The 16,957-nt window shown below is 55.6% G+C and overlaps 2 protein-coding genes across 3 annotated transcripts; both read left to right on the top strand.

Moving 5' to 3' along the window:
* Positions 1–176: 176 nt before the first annotated feature.
* LRCH4 (leucine rich repeats and calponin homology domain containing 4) lies at positions 177–11,437 on the top strand. 2 transcript variants are annotated; one of them, XM_054589798.1, is made up of 18 exons: positions 177–422; positions 3,958–4,102; positions 4,260–4,386; positions 4,576–4,681; positions 6,768–6,904; positions 7,048–7,163; positions 7,305–7,404; positions 7,651–7,741; positions 7,832–7,908; positions 8,026–8,087; positions 8,197–8,334; positions 8,471–8,539; positions 8,632–8,741; positions 8,863–8,946; positions 9,190–9,275; positions 9,467–9,604; positions 9,704–9,781; positions 11,094–11,437. In XM_054589798.1, exons 1-18 carry the CDS (start codon positions 203–205, stop codon positions 11,196–11,198), a joined length of 1,989 nt encoding a protein of 662 aa, XP_054445773.1. In that variant the 5' UTR covers positions 177–202; the 3' UTR covers positions 11,199–11,437. The 2 variants fall into 2 exon arrangements, with proteins under 2 accessions (XP_054445773.1, XP_054445772.1); XM_054589797.1 differs by having other exon boundaries at positions 10,088–11,206.
* A 429-nt stretch (positions 11,438–11,866) lies between these two features.
* SAP25 (Sin3A associated protein 25) lies at positions 11,867–13,415 on the top strand. Its single transcript, XM_054589165.1, has 6 exons — positions 11,867–12,046; positions 12,261–12,361; positions 12,459–12,565; positions 12,658–12,808; positions 12,933–13,030; positions 13,113–13,415. The coding sequence occupies exons 1-6, from the start codon at positions 11,901–11,903 to the stop codon at positions 13,413–13,415; spliced, it is 906 nt and encodes a 301-aa protein (XP_054445140.1). The 5' UTR covers positions 11,867–11,900.
* Positions 13,416–16,957: the final 3,542 nt, after the last annotated feature.

A 16,957-nucleotide genomic window follows, 5' to 3' on the forward strand; every position in this document is an offset into this window, starting at 1 on the left:
CCTCACTCCGTAGCGGGAGTCTCCACCCCCGGGCGGGTTCTGATTAGCCACTTCCTACGCGTCTAGGGACGGCGATTGGTCCACCTGGTCTCTGGGCCCACTTCCTCCCCCTTGAAGCCACTACGGCGGCTCCAAGGAGGGGGGGCGGGAGAGAAGGGACGGCCGGTCCCGTCAGTCAGGCAGCGGTAGCCGCCGGGAGCGGATGGCGGCGGCGGTAGCGGCCCCACTCGCCCCCGGGGGTGAGGAGGCGGCGGCCACAAACTCCGTTCCAGGGTCTCCGGGTCTGCCTGGGAGCCGCAGTGCAGAGCGGGCCCTCGAGGAGGCCGTCGCTACCGGGACCCTGAACCTGTCTAACCGGCGCTTGAAGCACTTCCCCCGGGGCGCGGCCCGCAGCTATGATCTGTCAGACATCACCCAGGCTGGTGAGTGCACCCGGCCAAGAGCCCAGCTGAGACCCTCATTTGCATATCCCCGCCCCTCCTCTTGCTACTCCCCTGGCCCTGGAGTCTGGCCCTTCACCTGGCGGTCGGTGTTCTCGACTCTGCTGATTTGCATAAGCCTGCTACTACCCACTCCCCGCTTGAAGAACTACTAGACAATGAATCCGTGTCTCGTTTGCTCGGAAAGCCCCTTGTTCCTGCCCGAATGTTGTGAGATGCCCGCCCTTCGCTTCTCTTTATTTGCATATTGGCGCACCTGTAGAATGACCCCGCCCCTCACCTGGTTGGCTTATTTACATGGCTTCTTCAACCTCAGTTCTGATCGTTCCATAAAGCAGCCCCCATGAACCCCTCTAATGACTTCTTTCTCTCCTACTTCGTCTGAAACTTCTCCCGTTCCACCGAGATCCGAGAAGACTTAAGGCGCCTTTCCTTGGATTTGTCCCGAACAACCTGCTGTTTCTGCTTACTTTGCTTGTAGTCCCGCCCCCTGAGATCTCTGGCCCTCTCCACTCTTCGCTCAGCCAGCCTATGGGAAAGAAGCAAATCTTCCACCTTCCCTCTTTTCTCCCCAACTCTTCCGCTCATTATTCCTGTCCCCCTTATCTGAGACTCCTCCTCCTTCCTGCATATATGAGGTCACTATGGAGCCTGTGACCTCATAGGGACCCTAGAATTCCCATTTCTGTTTCTGCTTTCCCCAGGGGAAGAGACTTGAGACAGTTGCTAAAAGGAAGGAAATCTTATCTTCTTGCTAGGAGTGCTGGAAACCTAGAGACTGTCTGACTATCCTTCCACTCCCCCACCCTCAGGATCCCTCTAATCGTGCTTCCTCCACCCTGGTGTCTGTTGGTGGTGGGGTTTGGGGGACTCTACTATGACAGGTGAGTCAGGCCTCAGCTGCTCTGGAGACAACCTGTGACCTTGGGCTGGCAGCTGTATGTGTGTGTGGGGGGGGGGCGCTGGATTGGAAGAAGGGAGGAGAACTGCATTCCCGCTGCCCCACCCCAGCCTAGCCCAGGGTGGGACTAGGGGTTGGATGAGTGTCCTCCTGTTCACACTGCCCTGGGACTGCATTTCTCCCCTAGCAGGTGCCTGCTTACCTGCAAACACTCCAGTGGGCACAGACACACTCTCTTCCCCCGCTGTCCTGCGGAGAACCAGTTTTAACTTTCCCACTTTTCTTGGGTTTCTGGGTAAATGAACTTGCCCACTATGCAGTGAGTGAGTTCAGGGAATGAATGGGTGAGCGCCAGGAGCCATCCTCTCTATCTCCCCCAGCCGCCTAACCCCCAAGCTCCAGATTGACCTCAGCAGCTGTGTGACACTCGATGTCTGTTCTCTTTCCCCTCCCCCTTGCTTGTTTTTTGACAAAGACCAAATGTTATTCTTCACTTCCTTAGGGCTCTGTCTCTGAGAGTGGACTCCTGGGGAAAACTACCAAGAACTCCCTGATCCTCCCAGCTCTCCCCCCCGCCCCCCTCCTCCCCCAGCATTCCGGCTCAGGGTGCAGCCAGTTCTCCTGCAAGCGAGCTTGTGTAGTGAAGCGGGAAAATTCTTGCTTTCTGAGAAACCCTTTCTGCCCTGCTCTCCACACAGGAATCCTCAGTCCTTTGAGGACCCAGGTTCTAGGCCAGGTGGGACCTATCTTGTCCATATCTCTCTTCTCTGTCCCCTCTCCTCAAGCAGGGTGCTTATAGCTTGGGGTGGAAAGAGGAAGTGACAAAAACACAGTCAGCATTGCCCGTACCCTGCCCTCCACACCTCCTTGCCCTCCAACCCAGACTAAAAGCATCTCCACTCTGCTGCCAGAATCATTTTGATCCTTCTCGTGCTTTCCCAGTACTTTCTGAACCAGTGTTTTCCATGCATGTTTCCTATGGCACAGGTCCCTCATATCCCTTGGGCTGCATCCCTGGTGCCTGATAGTAGGATGACTCCTGAGATGGGAGGAGGGGCAACCCTCACAAAGGAGAAGTGTAGCTCATTCTCTCACAGACCACATCCTGTGCCTCCTGTGCTCTGCCTCCTCCTGCTTGGGCTCCCTTCCGCTCCTGGCTTTTGCCCCCCACCACCTGCTTACCCCATCATAAATTGTTCTCCTCCTCCTTCATCCATACATATGTGTGCACACACATTTGGTGGATGCAAAGAAAGTGGGAAGGTGGAAGATGAGAGAAGGAAGCCTGCATCTGGTCCTCCCACCCTCTCCAGGTCCTGCATCTGGTCCTCTGCCTTCTCGTGTGACAGGCCTGTGTGTGCCCGGGTTGGGAGCAGAAAGGGAGAGAACAATTCTTGGGGCATCAGGCTGTCATCTGCCCTGGCAAACAGGCCCCACCAGAGACAGTACCTGACAGATTGTTTCTACTTCATTTCCTGTCACAAGACCCATTTCCTTGGAGGATATACCCCAGCTTCCCCTCCTCTCAGCCTTTGCTCACTCCTCCCTCTGGAGGGCCATCTAAGAAGCTCACCCAAGTACTGCTGCGTAGAACTTCCCCCAGCAGGCCCCAGGCTCCTCCCAATACAGGCCAAGCATAAAAGTCTAAGCAGTGAGTGCCTCCAGACCGGTGGGAACCCAAATGCCTGACCCTTTGCATTGGACTAGCAAGCCACCACTTGAGTTAAGGAGGCAGTCATAGACTCTACTCTCTTTCCCACCCTCTCCACTAGACTTTGTGTTCAAGGCAAAGGAGGTGATTGCTTGAAGCCTGGGGCAGGAAGAGAGGAAGTAGAGGAGGGCTGATAGAGCTGTAAGGGGGTGGGAATGAGCCAGTCCTGAAGAAAGTGTGCCTGGACCAGAGGACTGTAGCTCCCACCTCCAGCTTGGTTGACTTGGATTTCCTTCATGGTCCTGGGGAGTCTGTTACTTCACAGACCCTTGGACCTGGCTGCTAATCCCAGGGACTGGTGAAAAGCTGTTGTCCAGTGGTGGGAGCCTTAACTCTAGAGCCAGGCTTTAATGACCTGTGGTTTTTTCCCCTGCATTGAAAACAAGTTGAGGCTGGGAGACAGGGCTCCTGAGGAAGGGGGCTTTCTCAGTGGTCTCCAGAGGCTGTCCCTATTCTTACCTTGAGCCTCCCAGCTCTTACCACCCTGCTACTTTCTTTTGAGCACTAGCACTCTCCTGAGACCTTTGTCTTCCACCTCTCCTGGCATCACAGAGCAACAGGAACCACAAGAGTTATAGAATCCAGCCACCCTTTCAGGATAGCCCTTCATTTATTTGTCTGAAGATAGAATTCATGGCTTGTCTGCACTCCCCTCCAAGTTGGGGCTTCTCCAGAGCAGTGACCCTAAGGCCTTTGCCTTCCCTTTGTCACTCTGGTCATGCTTGGAATGTGCTCCAGTTTGCAGAAGGCTTTGTTCTCTCCCCAGGTAGCCCATTTTTATAGGCCGGATTCTTTAGGTCTGCTGGGCAGGTAGAGGGTTGGGCATCTGGCTCTGGAGAAGATCAAAGTGTTTCTGTCCAGGCTGGACATCTCCACAGCTTTCCCCTGACTCTTGTTTCTCTTAGACCTGTCCCGCAACCGGTTCCCTGAGGTGCCAGAGGCAGCGTGTCAGCTGGTGTCCCTGGAGGGCCTGAGCCTGTACCACAATTGCTTGAGATGCCTGAATCCAGCTTTGGGGAATCTCACAGCCCTCACCTACCTCAACCTCAGGTAGGGAGGCAGAGCCAGGGGAGGGTACAGCTTATCCTTCTCAGCCCCAAGCCTCAGTGCGCAGGATGCTGGGTTCCCCTCCTGTTGACCTTTCGTGGAGGGCCACACTGGGGTGCTCTGCCTGGGAGTGAGCCCACTGCCTCTCTTCCTTCTGCAGCCGAAACCAGTTGTCATCGCTGCCATCCTACATCTGCCAGCTGCCCCTGCGGGTGCTCATTGTCAGCAACAACAAACTAGGAGCCCTGCCTCCTGACATCAGCACCTTGGGAAGCCTGCGGCAACTTGTGAGAATGAGGAGCAGGGCGAGAAGAATGACTAGAGCCAGGCACCAGGGGCCTTTTCGGGGGAGAGGTTGAGGAAAGGCAGGATGTGTCCTAGGGGAAACCCTAAGACTAGAGGAGGTAGCCAGAGACAGAAGACAGTTTCTGATGCTCCTGGCCTTGTGGTTCCTTTTTACTTTTTTCTTATTCCAGGATGTGAGCAGCAATGAGTTGAAGTCCCTCCCCACAGAGCTGTGCAGCCTCCCTTCCCTGCGGGATCTCAATGTTCGGAGGAACCAGCTCAGCACCCTGCCTGATGGTGAGGAAGATGAAGAATTGGGTGGGGGGAGAGAGACAGACAGACAGACAGACAGGCAAACTACCTTGGAGAAGAGAGAGAAAAGGAACCTGCACAGAAAAATAATGCTTGATTGCCAGGACCGCTGTGGCTCAGTTGGGTGGGTGTTCTGCCAAGTGAAAGGCCGCTGATGTGATTCCCAGTCAGGGCACGTGCCTGGGTTGCGGGTTAGGTCCCTGGACGGACAGGGCACGTTTGAGAGGCAACCAATTGATGTTTTTCTCTCACGTCGATGTTTCTCTCCCTCTCTTCCTCTCTGTCTCTAAAAATAAATAAAATCTAAAAAAAATAATTATGTTTAATTGACCAGGGTTTTGCATTGTATAAAAGGGATTGTGAATGATTTTATTTGCTCTTGGCCAGCAACCCTCTGAGGCTGGCAAGTCATGTGTTATTAGCTCTATTTTACAAAGGTGTGGAAAGATACAGAAAGGGGAGCAGGGGGGTGCAGTGGCACCCTGTAGAATCTCAAGGTCAGAAGGGGCTTTCAAGGTTACCCAGTGTCACCATTCACCCCAGCAGGAGCTCTCAAACGCCTGAGTCGGATGATGCCCTGCACCTCCTCCCCAGAGAGTCTGAATCAGTGGGGCCACCTGCTGGCACCCAAGCAGCTCCATTTTAATGAGCTGGTTGTGATGCACCCCAACATTTGATAGCCTCTGCTCCAAAGCAGCCACACCTTCTTTTATTCAGCCAGCATTGTTTTGTGTATGTGTTCCTTGTGCTTTAGATGGGGACCGGGTAAATGTGAGTGATGTCACTCAGGTCTGGGGCCATCTCTTAAAATGCAATGGCTTCATTAAATTTAATTAAATAGGAGAGACAAGCAGAGGGTTACTTAGAGAGCTATAGGAGCTAGAAGAAAACACGGGCTCTGCTTGGGGAACTTGAAGAAGGTTTCCCTCCAGAGATGAAACAGGAGCTGACCCTTGAAGGAGAGTTCGCCACCCTCTGCATCCTAGGCAGAGGAAACCCCATGTGCAAATCATGAGGGTGGGAGGGAGCCCAGTCAAGCATGAATTCGGTTAGAAAGGCAAGCCAGGGCTAGGTAGAAAGGACCTGTGCCGTGCTAGCCTTGGTTTTGAGGAACAAGAGACAGGAGTCAGGTGATAACCAGTTTTCTCTGGGCTCCCCCTTTCTCCTACCCTGGCCCTCTTCTGAGTCAGTAGGTGTACAAATAAGCATTTGATCAGGGCTCTCTCTGGGCCATAAATGACCCCAGCAAAATGTCCTGGAGACACAAAGGAGGGAGCAATGAATTCCAACTGTGTCTGGAAAGATCACATGGAGGAGGTGACAAGCTGAAATTTGAAAGATGCATGGACAGAACAATGGCTTTCTTCCAGTTGAGCAAACAGCATGTGGAAAGGCCCAGAAGACAAGGGGCTAGAGGATTGTCTAACGTGGTGTGAGGATGGGCAGTGAGGTGGGAAAGGCGGACTGAGCCAGATCGTGAACACCTTCACTGTGCCAAATCAGGCAGCAGTGATTTCTATTCTGTGTCTCAGGCCGCCATGAATCCAACAGTGCTTTTTTGAGAACTAGACAAAGGTACCCCTACCTGGGGGCAAGCAGAGTCTCACCAAGGGGCATGGCTTGGCCAGTGAAGTACAGGTGGGATTGCAGCCCCTCCTGCCTGGGTGCCTTTATGTGAGGCACAGCCCACTTAGCTTCAGCAGCTCTGTCTGCAAATGGTGGAAAGTTTTTGAGCAACATGGTACCAGTTTGGTTTGGGGCTTGTGATGATCGCATGGGAATGAAGGAGTGGTTGGACTGCGGAGTGGGCAGGGAGGAGAAATGGAGGAAGCACCTAGGAGGGAGAAGCTGAAGCTGATAGGCCTAATGGGGGAGAGGAGGCCTGAAGGAGGGCCATATCTGAGTGGGAAGAGGAGCTGGGAAGCTGTTCCTGGAAAGTAACCTCAGCCAGCCAGGGCAGAGGCTGTGGTGGACCTGGGGTGACTAGCTGGCTAGAGCAGAGGGTAGTGGAAGTGAGCACAAGGTCCCACCTTGTGAACGTACTCCTAACTTTTTCCTTACCCAATCCCAGAACTGGGGGACCTTCCTCTTGTCCGCCTGGATTTCTCCTGTAACCGCATCTCCTGCATCCCAGTCTCCTTCTGCCGCCTCAGGCACCTGCAAGTCATTCTGCTGGATAGCAACCCTCTGCAAAGCCCGCCTGCCCAGGTGAGAGGTGGGCCTGGGGTGGACGTTGGGTGCAGGGCTGAGATCGGGCAGGACTGGGCGGTGGGCCCCTTTGATACCCAAGCAGGATCTTGGGTGCCCCCTCTCTTACTCCTAACTCCTGTCATGCTCCTCTTTACACTTAGATCTGCCTGAAGGGGAAACTTCACATCTTCAAGTACTTGTCAACAGAGGCTGGGCGACGTGGGGGTGCTGCGCTGGGGGACCTGGCCCCTTCCCGCCCCGCAAGTTTTAGCCCCTGGTAAAGAAGGGCATGGGAGGGAAGGAAGCTCCTGGATCCCTAATGCTACTTCCTGGCACCAGAGTCCCCATGGTTTTCAGAGGGAGGGTGGGGGGTTGCTCCCCAATATAGGACTGACCAGCTCTCCCTGGCCGGCCCCAGCCCAGCTGAGGACTTATTTCCGGGACGTCGGTACGATGGCGGACTGGACTCAGGCTTCCACAGTGTTGACAGTGGCAGTAAGAGGTGGTCTGGAAACGAGGTAAGTGCCTCCTTTCCAAGGGATATTGGCGATCTCAGCCCTGGGGGAGAACCTCTAAGAAGGGGCCCTTGGCCTTTTGACCTCTAAATCTCAGAGTGACAGATGGCCGGGGCTGTCTTCTTCCTTCGCTCATCCAAGCATCTTGGGGAAGGGCTGGCTCAGCAGCAGACCCCGAGGCCCTGAACCCTTGAGCCCCCAGCACTACAGAGAAGCCATCTTCCAACCTCTGCATTTCTGCATTTACAGTCAACAGATGAGTTTTCGGAGTTGTCATTCCGGATCTCAGAGCTGGCCCGGGAGCCTCGGGGGTCCAGGGAGCGGAAGGAGGATGTCTGTGGTGAGTGGTGGGGTCAGGGGGCCTGGGGCTGAGAGGGATGGACAAGCCTGAAGGCACCCATCTGCTTGCTGACGTGTCCTGCCTCACCAGCTGATGGGGACCCTGAGCAGATTGACTTCATTGACAGCCACGTGCCTGGGGAGGATGAAGAGCGAGGTGCTGCCAAGGTGAGGGGCCAGCCCTTGTCTGTATGTCCATCTGCTGTGAGAGGAGAGCTGGAGGGAGGGACAGACGCAGGCTTGGAGACCATCATTCCCTCAGCTCCTCTGCTGTTCTTTCCTCAGGAGCAGCGGCCACCAGAATTAAGCGCTGTGGCGGGGGACGGGGAGAAGGCACCAAGCAGCAGGTACCAGAGGCACCTGAGCCAGCACTTCCCCCCTTTACTCCATCTCCCCGCACCCTCTCTCCTCTTTCCTGACCTGCCCTACCCCTTGCATCCTGCCTTTGCCCCTCAGGAGGGAAGAGCTGGCTGGGGAGGAGCGGCGGCGCCCAGACACCTTGCAGCTGTGGCAGGAGCGTGAGCGGCGGCAGCAGCAGCAGCAGCAGCAGCAGCAGCAACAGAGTGGATTGTGGGGGGTCCCCAAGAAGGACAGGTGTGGGCACAGGAGCTATGACTGGGTGGTGGGCCCTGAAAGTGAGTGGAAATGAGCCCTCCTGAGCTACTGTGCCTCTTGGGGTTGGCAGCCCCCTGCCTGACTTTGCTGGCCCCACATCTCCTTTGCTTTCTAGTTTTCTGAAGCTGGGGGTCAGGGCTGCTGGTGGAGGTGCTGCTGCCTCATCCACTCAGGCCACCTACAAGTATGTGTCCTACCACATCCCACCTCCCTGAGCCTCTCCCTGCGCTCCTTCCCCCGACCGTCCCCGCTAACCCCTTTCCTGTGTCTCCTCAGCGGCATGCCCAAGTCCAGTGCTACCCAACTGGGAGCTTCAGCAGGACAGGGAGCTCCTCCCTCTGTCTCAGCCCCCGCCTCCCAGGAGCCCCTTCCTATAACTGGACCAGGTGGGACAGAGGCTTTGGGAAGCAGATGGGGGCTTGTGTATGTGAGGGGGGCCTGAGGGAAGAGTGGGACACTGAGGGGATATCCTCTCACCTGCTCCCGTCCCCTGTCTCTGGCCCCCAGTGGCAGCGCCTGCTCCCCGGCCACTTGGCTCCATCCAGAAACCAAACAGCTTCCTTTTCCGATCTTCCTCTCAGAGTGGTTCAGGTGGGTCTCCCCTCCCCGGCACTAACCCAGGGCTAACCCAGCACTAACCCCTGGACTGCAGTCATCCCTTCTGGCCTGGCAATTCTCTGGTCAATTGTCCCTTTATGTTGAAAATCCCATAAGCACAGAGATGGGAGATCTCTGTGCATAAGCACAGAGATGGGTGGGTGCCAGACACTGCAGCCCAGCTACAAAGTCAACGGTTGGTAGTGGAAACAGCTCACACAACCTTCTTTTCTCCAGGTCCTTCCTCACCAGACTCTGGCTTGAGACCTCGGCGATTGCCCCAGCTTCTGGATGAGAAGGAACTGACGGCTCAATTGCGCCAGGTAAGAGAGCTGGGATCTGGGTGGGTGGGGCCTGGACTCAGCGTGGTACCTCCTGGAGTTCCCTGGCCTCCCTCAGGATCCTCTCGTACTTTCTGCTGCTGTGGCAGAGGATGGAAGAGGCAGGCTGGCGTTGTCTGCTGACTCAGACGTTTCCACCTCCCTCCTCCCCCTCTTCGTTACCTCCCTTGCAGGTCCTTGAGTCACAGCTGCAGCGGCCCCTGCCTGAGGACCTGGCAGAGGCCCTGGCCAATGGTGTCATCCTCTGTCAGCTGGCCAACCAACTGAGGCCCCGCTCCGTGCCCTTCATTCATGTGCCCTCGCCTGCTGTGGTTAGTTGGGGCCCCAGGTGGGAAGTAGGGAATGGGACAGGGGACTCCCATGGCCCCTCCCTTAATCTCTTCTTTTTTTTCTTTCTTACACATTCCCAGCCAAAACTCAGTGCCCTCAAGTCTCGGAAGAATGTGGAGAGCTTCTTAGAAGCCTGTCGAAAAATGGGGGTGCCTGAGGTACGGGGGCGGTGTTCTCAGGAGCCTGGGGCTGGTCTCTTCTATAAAGAGTGGTGGCATCCTGGGCTTAGTTGAACCCTTTGCTTGGATGGCAGGGTTCCGTTCACAGCGGGTATCTGCTCCCCAGAAGGAAGCCCCCGTCCGCCCGCATGCCTCCCTTCCCCGCATGGCTCTCTTCCCTGCACTCTGCATGTTGGCGTGGCTCTGGCCCTGGCATGTGAGGGCAGGGGGTGGAAAGGATTGTCTTGCTGCTGCTGCTGACATCTGCCTTTGTCCTTGTCCATCTGTCCTACTCTCCCTTTCCAGGCTGACCTGTGCTCGCCCTCGGATCTTCTCCAGGGCACCGTCCGGGGGCTGTGGACCACCCTGGAGGCCATGAAGCGGGTGGGGGGCAGGGCACCCCCACCTCTCTGGCCTCCCTCTGGTCTGAGTGGCTTCATCCTCTTCTACGTGGTCCTCATGCTGCTGCTCTATGTCGTCTACACTCGGCTCCTGGGTTCCTAGGACCTGATGTCACCCCTCCCCCACCACCTCGCCCTCTTTCTATTTATAAGACTCCTGTACAACCCCATGCCCACCGGTGGTGCCTTCAGCCCCTACCAAAGACACTAGTAAACCCCTGTCCTCTCACAAACACTGACCTCAGAGGCCCCACTCTGGTTCCCCCAGACCCTGGGTCCCCAGCCTCTGGCTATCCTCCTGTAGCCCTTCCCCTCTCAGAGCTGATGGTGACTTCATGCCCTCTCCCACCTAGCCCTGCTCTCTGCTCCCCGAGAGGGGCTGAACCTTAACCTTCCAATCTTCACTGTCCACCCCCACCCCAGATATAGGGGGCTAAATTATCTATATTTTGTAGAGAGAACTCTATATTTGTAGGAGATGCAGGACCCAGGCTGGGTCCCTGTTTCTTGTATAAATGTACAGACCGTGGCTGCCTGTGTGTGTGTGTGTGTTTGCGCCTGCTCCTGCCGCGGCCAGGCCCAGCCCTGGCAGTGCTCATGGGGCTCTGTGTGCCATCCTGCCTACTCCAGCATTTCCCTCCGGAAATGGCAGGTCTTCCCTCCTCCCTGAGCCTTGGCCCCTGTGTCATCTTTGTTCTGTTATCTAATGGCAGCTTCCTTGCATCTCATTTGTTCCCAAGCCATGTCCAGGGTGCCCCTGACCTTCGCCTCCTACTTTTTGGAGGGTCATCCTGTCAGCTCCCTTTGACCAGGCTCCTTTAGGGTGTTTCCCACCCTGCCCCCTGCCAAGGGCTGGGAAGCCCAGAGGTGAAGATGTAAAGGGGGACTTAATCTGGGCCCCTCCCCACCAGGAGTCCCTGTGCCAGCCCCATCACATCCTGGAAGAGGAGGGGGCCCCCGGAAGGGGCCTCCCCTACATCGCTGCTGTCGTCCACGCACTGCTGGAACAGTCTTAGGGGTTGAGGTAGGGCCACTGCCCGGCTGGGATCCAGGAACAGAAGACGGACACGCCTGGGCTCTGCTCTCTAGCAAGGACTGGTGAGGGGCAGCCTTGAGCCTGCCCCTGTTACTCAGGCACCTCTTACCCAAGGGGCCGGAAACAGGCCTGCCCAGCAAGACACCTGGAATCCTCTGGGTGTAGCTGAGGATATGGGATGAAGATGAGGCATGGAGTGTTGTGTCAAGTGCAATAAAGAAGCCAGAAGTTCTCTAAGTTGCCACTTGCGTGCGTGCGTGTGTGGGGCGGGGGGGGAGTGTGAACGAAAGCAGTGAAAGCAATGCATTGCCGGAAAGGGATTGCCTTCCTGTCCGCAGCTGGGTTCCCATGTGATCTTCACTCAGCACCACTCTTTCACATGGTGCTGAAGGCAGGTGGGGCTGCGCCGACCCTGCCGACAGGGGGCGTCCGAGGGACCCCCATCAGGAACAAGCCACGTGGCCCGGAAATGCGCCGGGCGTGGGCGTCATTGCGAGGCCTTGCGAGGTGGGCAGGCAACCTGTGCTCCTCTGGACCCGCAGGATAGTGCCCAACACTGAGGGAGGCTGGGACCAAGTAGGGGCCGGCTGGGGACCAGGGAGGGACGACGCAGGTGGGGCGGGAGGCTTGGGCAGCACGCGGCACAGGTGTGTGCCTGCCCTTCCCTCCTCCAAGACGCGGCATGTTGCCCTGGCCCTCTCCTCGGTGGGACAAGGGTAAGGAGCAGGTGCCTGAGGAACAGGGCTCCTCACTGTGCAGTGACCCCGGCAAAGATTGGAACTCTGGAGAGGAAGCCCTGGGGGAGCCAGGTACACCCCCGCAGGACAGGTGAGAGGCATACTGGAGACGCTGGGGGGAAATCCCACAAAGGGGGTCCCACAGTGTGAGGGAATCTCAGTGATCCTCACTGAACAATGGGTATGTTCAGTCTCCGCCCACCAGGCACGTTTGGACTTGCCATAGAAGTATTCAGACTTGGAGGGGAAAAGTGGGGAGGCAATGGCTGGGTCATCTCAGTAGCTCCCCATTTTTTCCCTCCCAGCCCTCAGTCCTGGTCCCTAAGGCGCTCCTGGACTCAGAGAGAAGGGCTGCTGGCCCCGCTCCCCTCAGGTGTGGTGGCTGGGCAGTCCCTAGGAACCCCAGGTAGGTACTAGGCTTTGCCACCTCTACCCCTCAGTACCCTTTCACTGACTCGAGCCTGTTCTAACTTCTTCCTATCCACCCCCCACTGTCCCCCTAGTTTCCCTTTCCCCTCAGATGGCCTGGGAGGTGGCACCCTCAAGGATGACCCGGCTGGCACCATGGGACCCCAACTACGAGGCCAAAGTAGAACCACAGCTGGTGTGGGTGAGTAGGATGTATCTATGGCGCCAGCCACCGAGTGAGGCGAGGATGCTCTGGGAGAAGGCTGAAGAGGGATCCTTCCTGACCCTCTGCAGGGGTCCAGCTGTGCGTCCGGTGCCTCCTTCTCAGGACGGACTTTGTGTCACCCCTCCTTTTTGCCACTGTATGAAGCAGCCTTAGGCAGGGGCTGCAGGCCCCGGGCCACAACAGGTCATCAGAATGGTGAGCAGGTGCCCAGGGATGCAGGTAAGTTCCCCTGGTCCCCTCAGGCTCAGGACTGATGCTCTGTGGACTCCTCAGGGAACTGGTGCAGAGCACCCTGGGATGGGAAACCTACCCACCTGTCACTCTAGCAGCTTCTTCTCCCCAGGGTTCCCAGTGATGTGCTGTGGAGATGTTTTTCTTTCAGACCCTCTGCTGCCTCGTGGGCAGCGTGTTCCCCTGTTCCTGTCTGAGGCCTCTCAGCAGGTGAGCACTCTTCCTGTCCTGGCCTCATCTCAGCCTTCCTGCAAGGCTTGCGAGGAGATACTTCCCCTTCTTCTCTCCTCAGGTAATAGGCTCTCTGAAGCTGCAGCTGCCACCCCCTATTATGTCCCCCTGGGTCTACCCCACCCGGTCCCCTGGCCGCTCCACCGCCTGGCTCAGTGGGCCTGAGCTGATCGCCCTCACTGGCCTCCTGCAGATGAGCCAGGAGGAGCCAAGACCTAGTTCCACGGGTTCCTCTGCAGCTCCTACATCCCCCGCTGGCCCCCCAGACCCTGTCTATGATCATCCAGGCCCCACTGGTGACCGGAGCTGTTCTCACTGCACTGACCCATCTCCCCCACAAACCCCAGACACTCATTGCCCATAGCACCTCTTGGGACACAGTGGGCCTCCTACTCTCCCAGGCAGTTCTGTTGACAATAAAACAGTATTGGTTTGCAAGCAGGCTCCTTGTGGTGGATAGCAGAATGGGGCACCCAGGCAGGGATGGGATCTCTTCTTCCATGGCATCTTCAGCTGCCCTCCCCTCAAATTCTTGTTACTAATTGGTCGTCCCCTACAGTGGGGTGGGGGAATACATGGGTCTGAGGCCTTTTCAGGCTGACCAAGAAAGGCACTTTTAATGAGGGCGTCTACAGTACAGTTCCCCAGACTGAGTATATACGAAGCAAGGACTCCATCAGCTCTGCCAGGCCTGGGAGAAGGGAGGATTGTGTGAGCATGTGGTTGGCATTGGGAGAGGCAAACTAGGGAGTAAGGGGGTGGTACGTCATTTTGGGGTACACCAGAGGTATGATACCTGGTGCTTTCATGCTTCTTGTGCTGGGTCCCAGAAGTTCAGCCTTGGAGCTGGGGGTTAGTTCTTTGGCTTGTTGGAGACACAGTCAGGTACTGCAGGTGTGTGTAGGGTGGCAGGGCCAGGTCCTTGTGGGAGTCCTCCTCAGAGGCTGACCTCAGACTCTGGACTGATGCTGCGTAATTGTGCAGGGAAAAGGAGAGGATTGGAGCTTTGGCCGAGAAAGCCCAGGAGTTTCTAGGATTTGGGGGGAGAGAATGGTTCTACAATTTTCTCTCTTAAAAGAATCCAACTTCTTGGGGAAGCTCCTCCTGAATTTTCCCACAGCTGGAAGGAGCAGAGTGAGCAGCTGACCCTAAGGGGCAGCTTAGCACCTCTGTAGTTCACTTGTCCTAGGGGGTGCCTGGGCCTTAGAACTCTTCAGTTGTGGGAACAGGTGGGAAGGCATTTCTAACTTTGCCATTTTCTCTCCACTTCACCATCCTTCTGTCAGCTGGACTGGGTGGGCTCTCACCCTTGCCTCCCCTAGGTTCTGAAACTTGATTCAGGGGTAGCTGTGGGGCAGTGCATGCTGGTCCTGGGGGCATTACCTTCTGCCTCTGGAGGAGGGACCAGGTCCAGGTCAATGTAGTTGAGGTGGCCATCTGGGGTGTCTGGGATGAGTTTCTAAGTAGTCCCGGACCGCATATACTCCCTGGCTAGCTGGGACAGTGTCTGCAAGGAGGGCTGATTCCATGCTGATCTCCAGCTCTCCCCAGTGCCTAATGAGGGTGGGCCTTGGAGCCCATGTCCAGGCTCCCTGGCCCCTGGCTTGTAAGCCTGGGGCAGGGAGCTCGAAGAAGGGGACCTTGGTGGGATAACAGTTCATGGGCACATACTCAGTGTGTTCCCAGGTCTGGAGCAGCTGGTGGGGAAGAGCATTGGCGGCTGCAGAACGTGGGGGTGGGGGAGGGGAGGAGGTAGGAGAGGGTGAGCCACTACCCAGTAGCCACTTGCTTCCCCCCTTACATGGGTTTGTAGTCACCCCCACCTCCCCTGGGTATGTGGCTCCCTCCCAGCTCTAACTTCTTGGGGAAAGAGGCTGCCACTCCCAGCATCCCAGGATCTGGAGAGTTGCTTGCTTCTCTCACCCAGGCACTCCCCACACCTCAGGCCTCTTGAATGGGCTGTGAAGGTTGGGGTCTCATGAGGTTGGGGGACAGCAGGTCTGGAGATGCTCTGTCAGGGGATTCCTTTGCAGTAGCTCAGCCCTGCCACGGGCACCACCATCCCCAAGTCCCTTCATGGCAGCTAGGATAGTCTTGTGAATGCTTTGGGCCACCACTGGCATCCAGTGCCTCTAGCCACAGCTCTTCAGGACCCGTGGGTACCCAGGCAGCCAAACTCTGGGAAGGTTTCTGCATGGCTGCAGCAGGGCACACTGAGCAAGCTACAAGAGCAGGGCCAGTGGTGGTGGTGGTACCAGGGTGTCCCTGGAACCTCTGTCCCTCAGCTTCCAAAGCAGGCTCAGTATCCTGAACCCAGGAAAAGGGCAGTAGCCACTGCAGCTCCTTGGGCCACAGCGTCACAGGTCAGACATCCTGACCTGTGAAATGGAGTGAAGATTCAGGTTCCAGAGTTCTCAAGGGAACTGGGACCATGGAGGACAATTGATGGTCACAGGAGGCTCCTGGGCAAGGAGGTTGGAGTCACTGTGTTCCGAGAACTGGTTAAGTGTAAACACTTAGTGTTTGAACTTGATATGGTGACCTAGGGGAGGGACAGGCTACAGATAGACCAAATCCATGCCCATCCAACCCTGGCCCGCAGACCCTCTCCACCCACTCCAGACTTGGGCCTCCTACACCTCCAGCAGGGCGCTGTACCATGCCTGCCTCCCCACCTCACTGGTCTCCAGGGACCAGGATGCCATCAGGTGTGTAGAGGATAATCAGGTGGTGTTGGTGTGTGTCCATGTGCTTGCCAATGGTGCACATGCCTGATCACACTGACGTTGAGCAAGGCCCCACCCCTGAGAAACTTCTCGTTCTTTTTATTTTAATATCTATTTTATTCATTATGCTATAACAGTTGTCCCATGTTTTTCCCCTTCATCCCCCACCACCCTATACCACCCCTTCCCCAGAATTTCTCCCCTCCCCTTAGTTCATGTCCATGGGTCGTACATATAAGTTCTTTGGCTTCTCCATTTCCTATACTATTCTTAACCTCCCCCTGCCTATTTTGTACCTACTATTTAGGCTGCTTACTCCCTGTACTTTTCCCCCCATTCTTCCTCCTCCCCCTCCACTCTGATCTCCATTTCTATGATTCTGTTCCTGTTCTACATGTTTGCTCAGCTTTTTGTGTTTTTTTTAGGTTCAGTTGTTGTTGTCATTTTACTGTTCATAGTTTTTTATCTTTTTCTTAGATAAGTCCCTTTAACATTTTCTGTAATAAGGGCTTGGTGATGATGAACTCTTTTCACTTGACTTTCTCTGGGAAGCACTTTATCTGCCCTTCCGTTATAAATGATAGCTTTGCTGGATAGAGGAATCTTGGATGTAGCTCCTTGTCTTTCATGACTTTGAGTACTTCTTGCCAGCTCCTTTTTGCCTCTAAGGTTTCTTTTGAGAAATTGTCTGAGAGTCTTAAGGGAACTCCTTTGTAGGTAACTGTCTCTTGCTGCTTTTAAGATTCTCTCCTTATCGTTAATCTTGGGTAATATAATTATGATGTGCCTTGGTGTGTGCTTCCTTGGGTTCAACTTCTTTGGGACTTTCTGAGCTTCCTGGATCTCCTGGAAGTCTATATCCTTTGCCAGGTTGGGGAAGTTCTCCTTCATTATTTTTTCAAGTAAGTTTTCAATTCCTTGCTCTTCCTCTTCTCCTTCGGGCTCCCCTATGGTTCAGATGTTGGAGTGTTTAAAGTTGTCCCAGAGGTTCCTAAGCCTCTCCTCAGTTTTTTGAATTCTTGTTTCTTCATTTCATTCTGGTTGAATGTTTACCTCTTCCTTCTGCTCCCCATCATTGATTTGAGTCCCAGTTTCCTTCCCTTTACTGTTGGTTCTCTGCATATTTTTATTTCACTTTGTATAGCCTTCACTCTTCCCTCCATTTTGTGACCATACTCAA

The sequence above is a fragment of the Pteronotus mesoamericanus genome, unplaced genomic scaffold, assembly GCF_021234165.1.
Source record: "Pteronotus mesoamericanus isolate MK-2021 breed Mesoamerican mustached bat unplaced genomic scaffold, CSHL_Meso_final scaffold_167, whole genome shotgun sequence".
Classification (NCBI taxonomy): domain Eukaryota; kingdom Metazoa; phylum Chordata; class Mammalia; order Chiroptera; family Mormoopidae; genus Pteronotus; species Pteronotus mesoamericanus.

Coding starts and splice junctions, on each gene's coding strand:
- SAP25 (XM_054589165.1), top strand. CDS start 11,901: ATGTTGCCCTGGCCCTCTCCTCGGTGGGACAAGGGTAAGGAGCAGGTG. Junction 12,362..12,458: donor GCAGTCCCTAGGAACCCCAG/GTAGGTACTAGG, acceptor CTGTCCCCCTAG/TTTCCCTTTCCCCTCAGATG. Junction 13,031..13,112: donor TGTCTGAGGCCTCTCAGCAG/GTGAGCACTCTT, acceptor TTCTCTCCTCAG/GTAATAGGCTCTCTGAAGCT.
- LRCH4 (XM_054589797.1), top strand. CDS start 203: ATGGCGGCGGCGGTAGCGGCCCCACTCGCCCCCGGGGGTGAGGAGGCG. Junction 8,088..8,196: donor GAGAAGGCACCAAGCAGCAG/GTACCAGAGGCA, acceptor TTTGCCCCTCAG/GAGGGAAGAGCTGGCTGGGG. Junction 8,540..8,631: donor TCCACTCAGGCCACCTACAA/GTATGTGTCCTA, acceptor GTGTCTCCTCAG/CGGCATGCCCAAGTCCAGTG.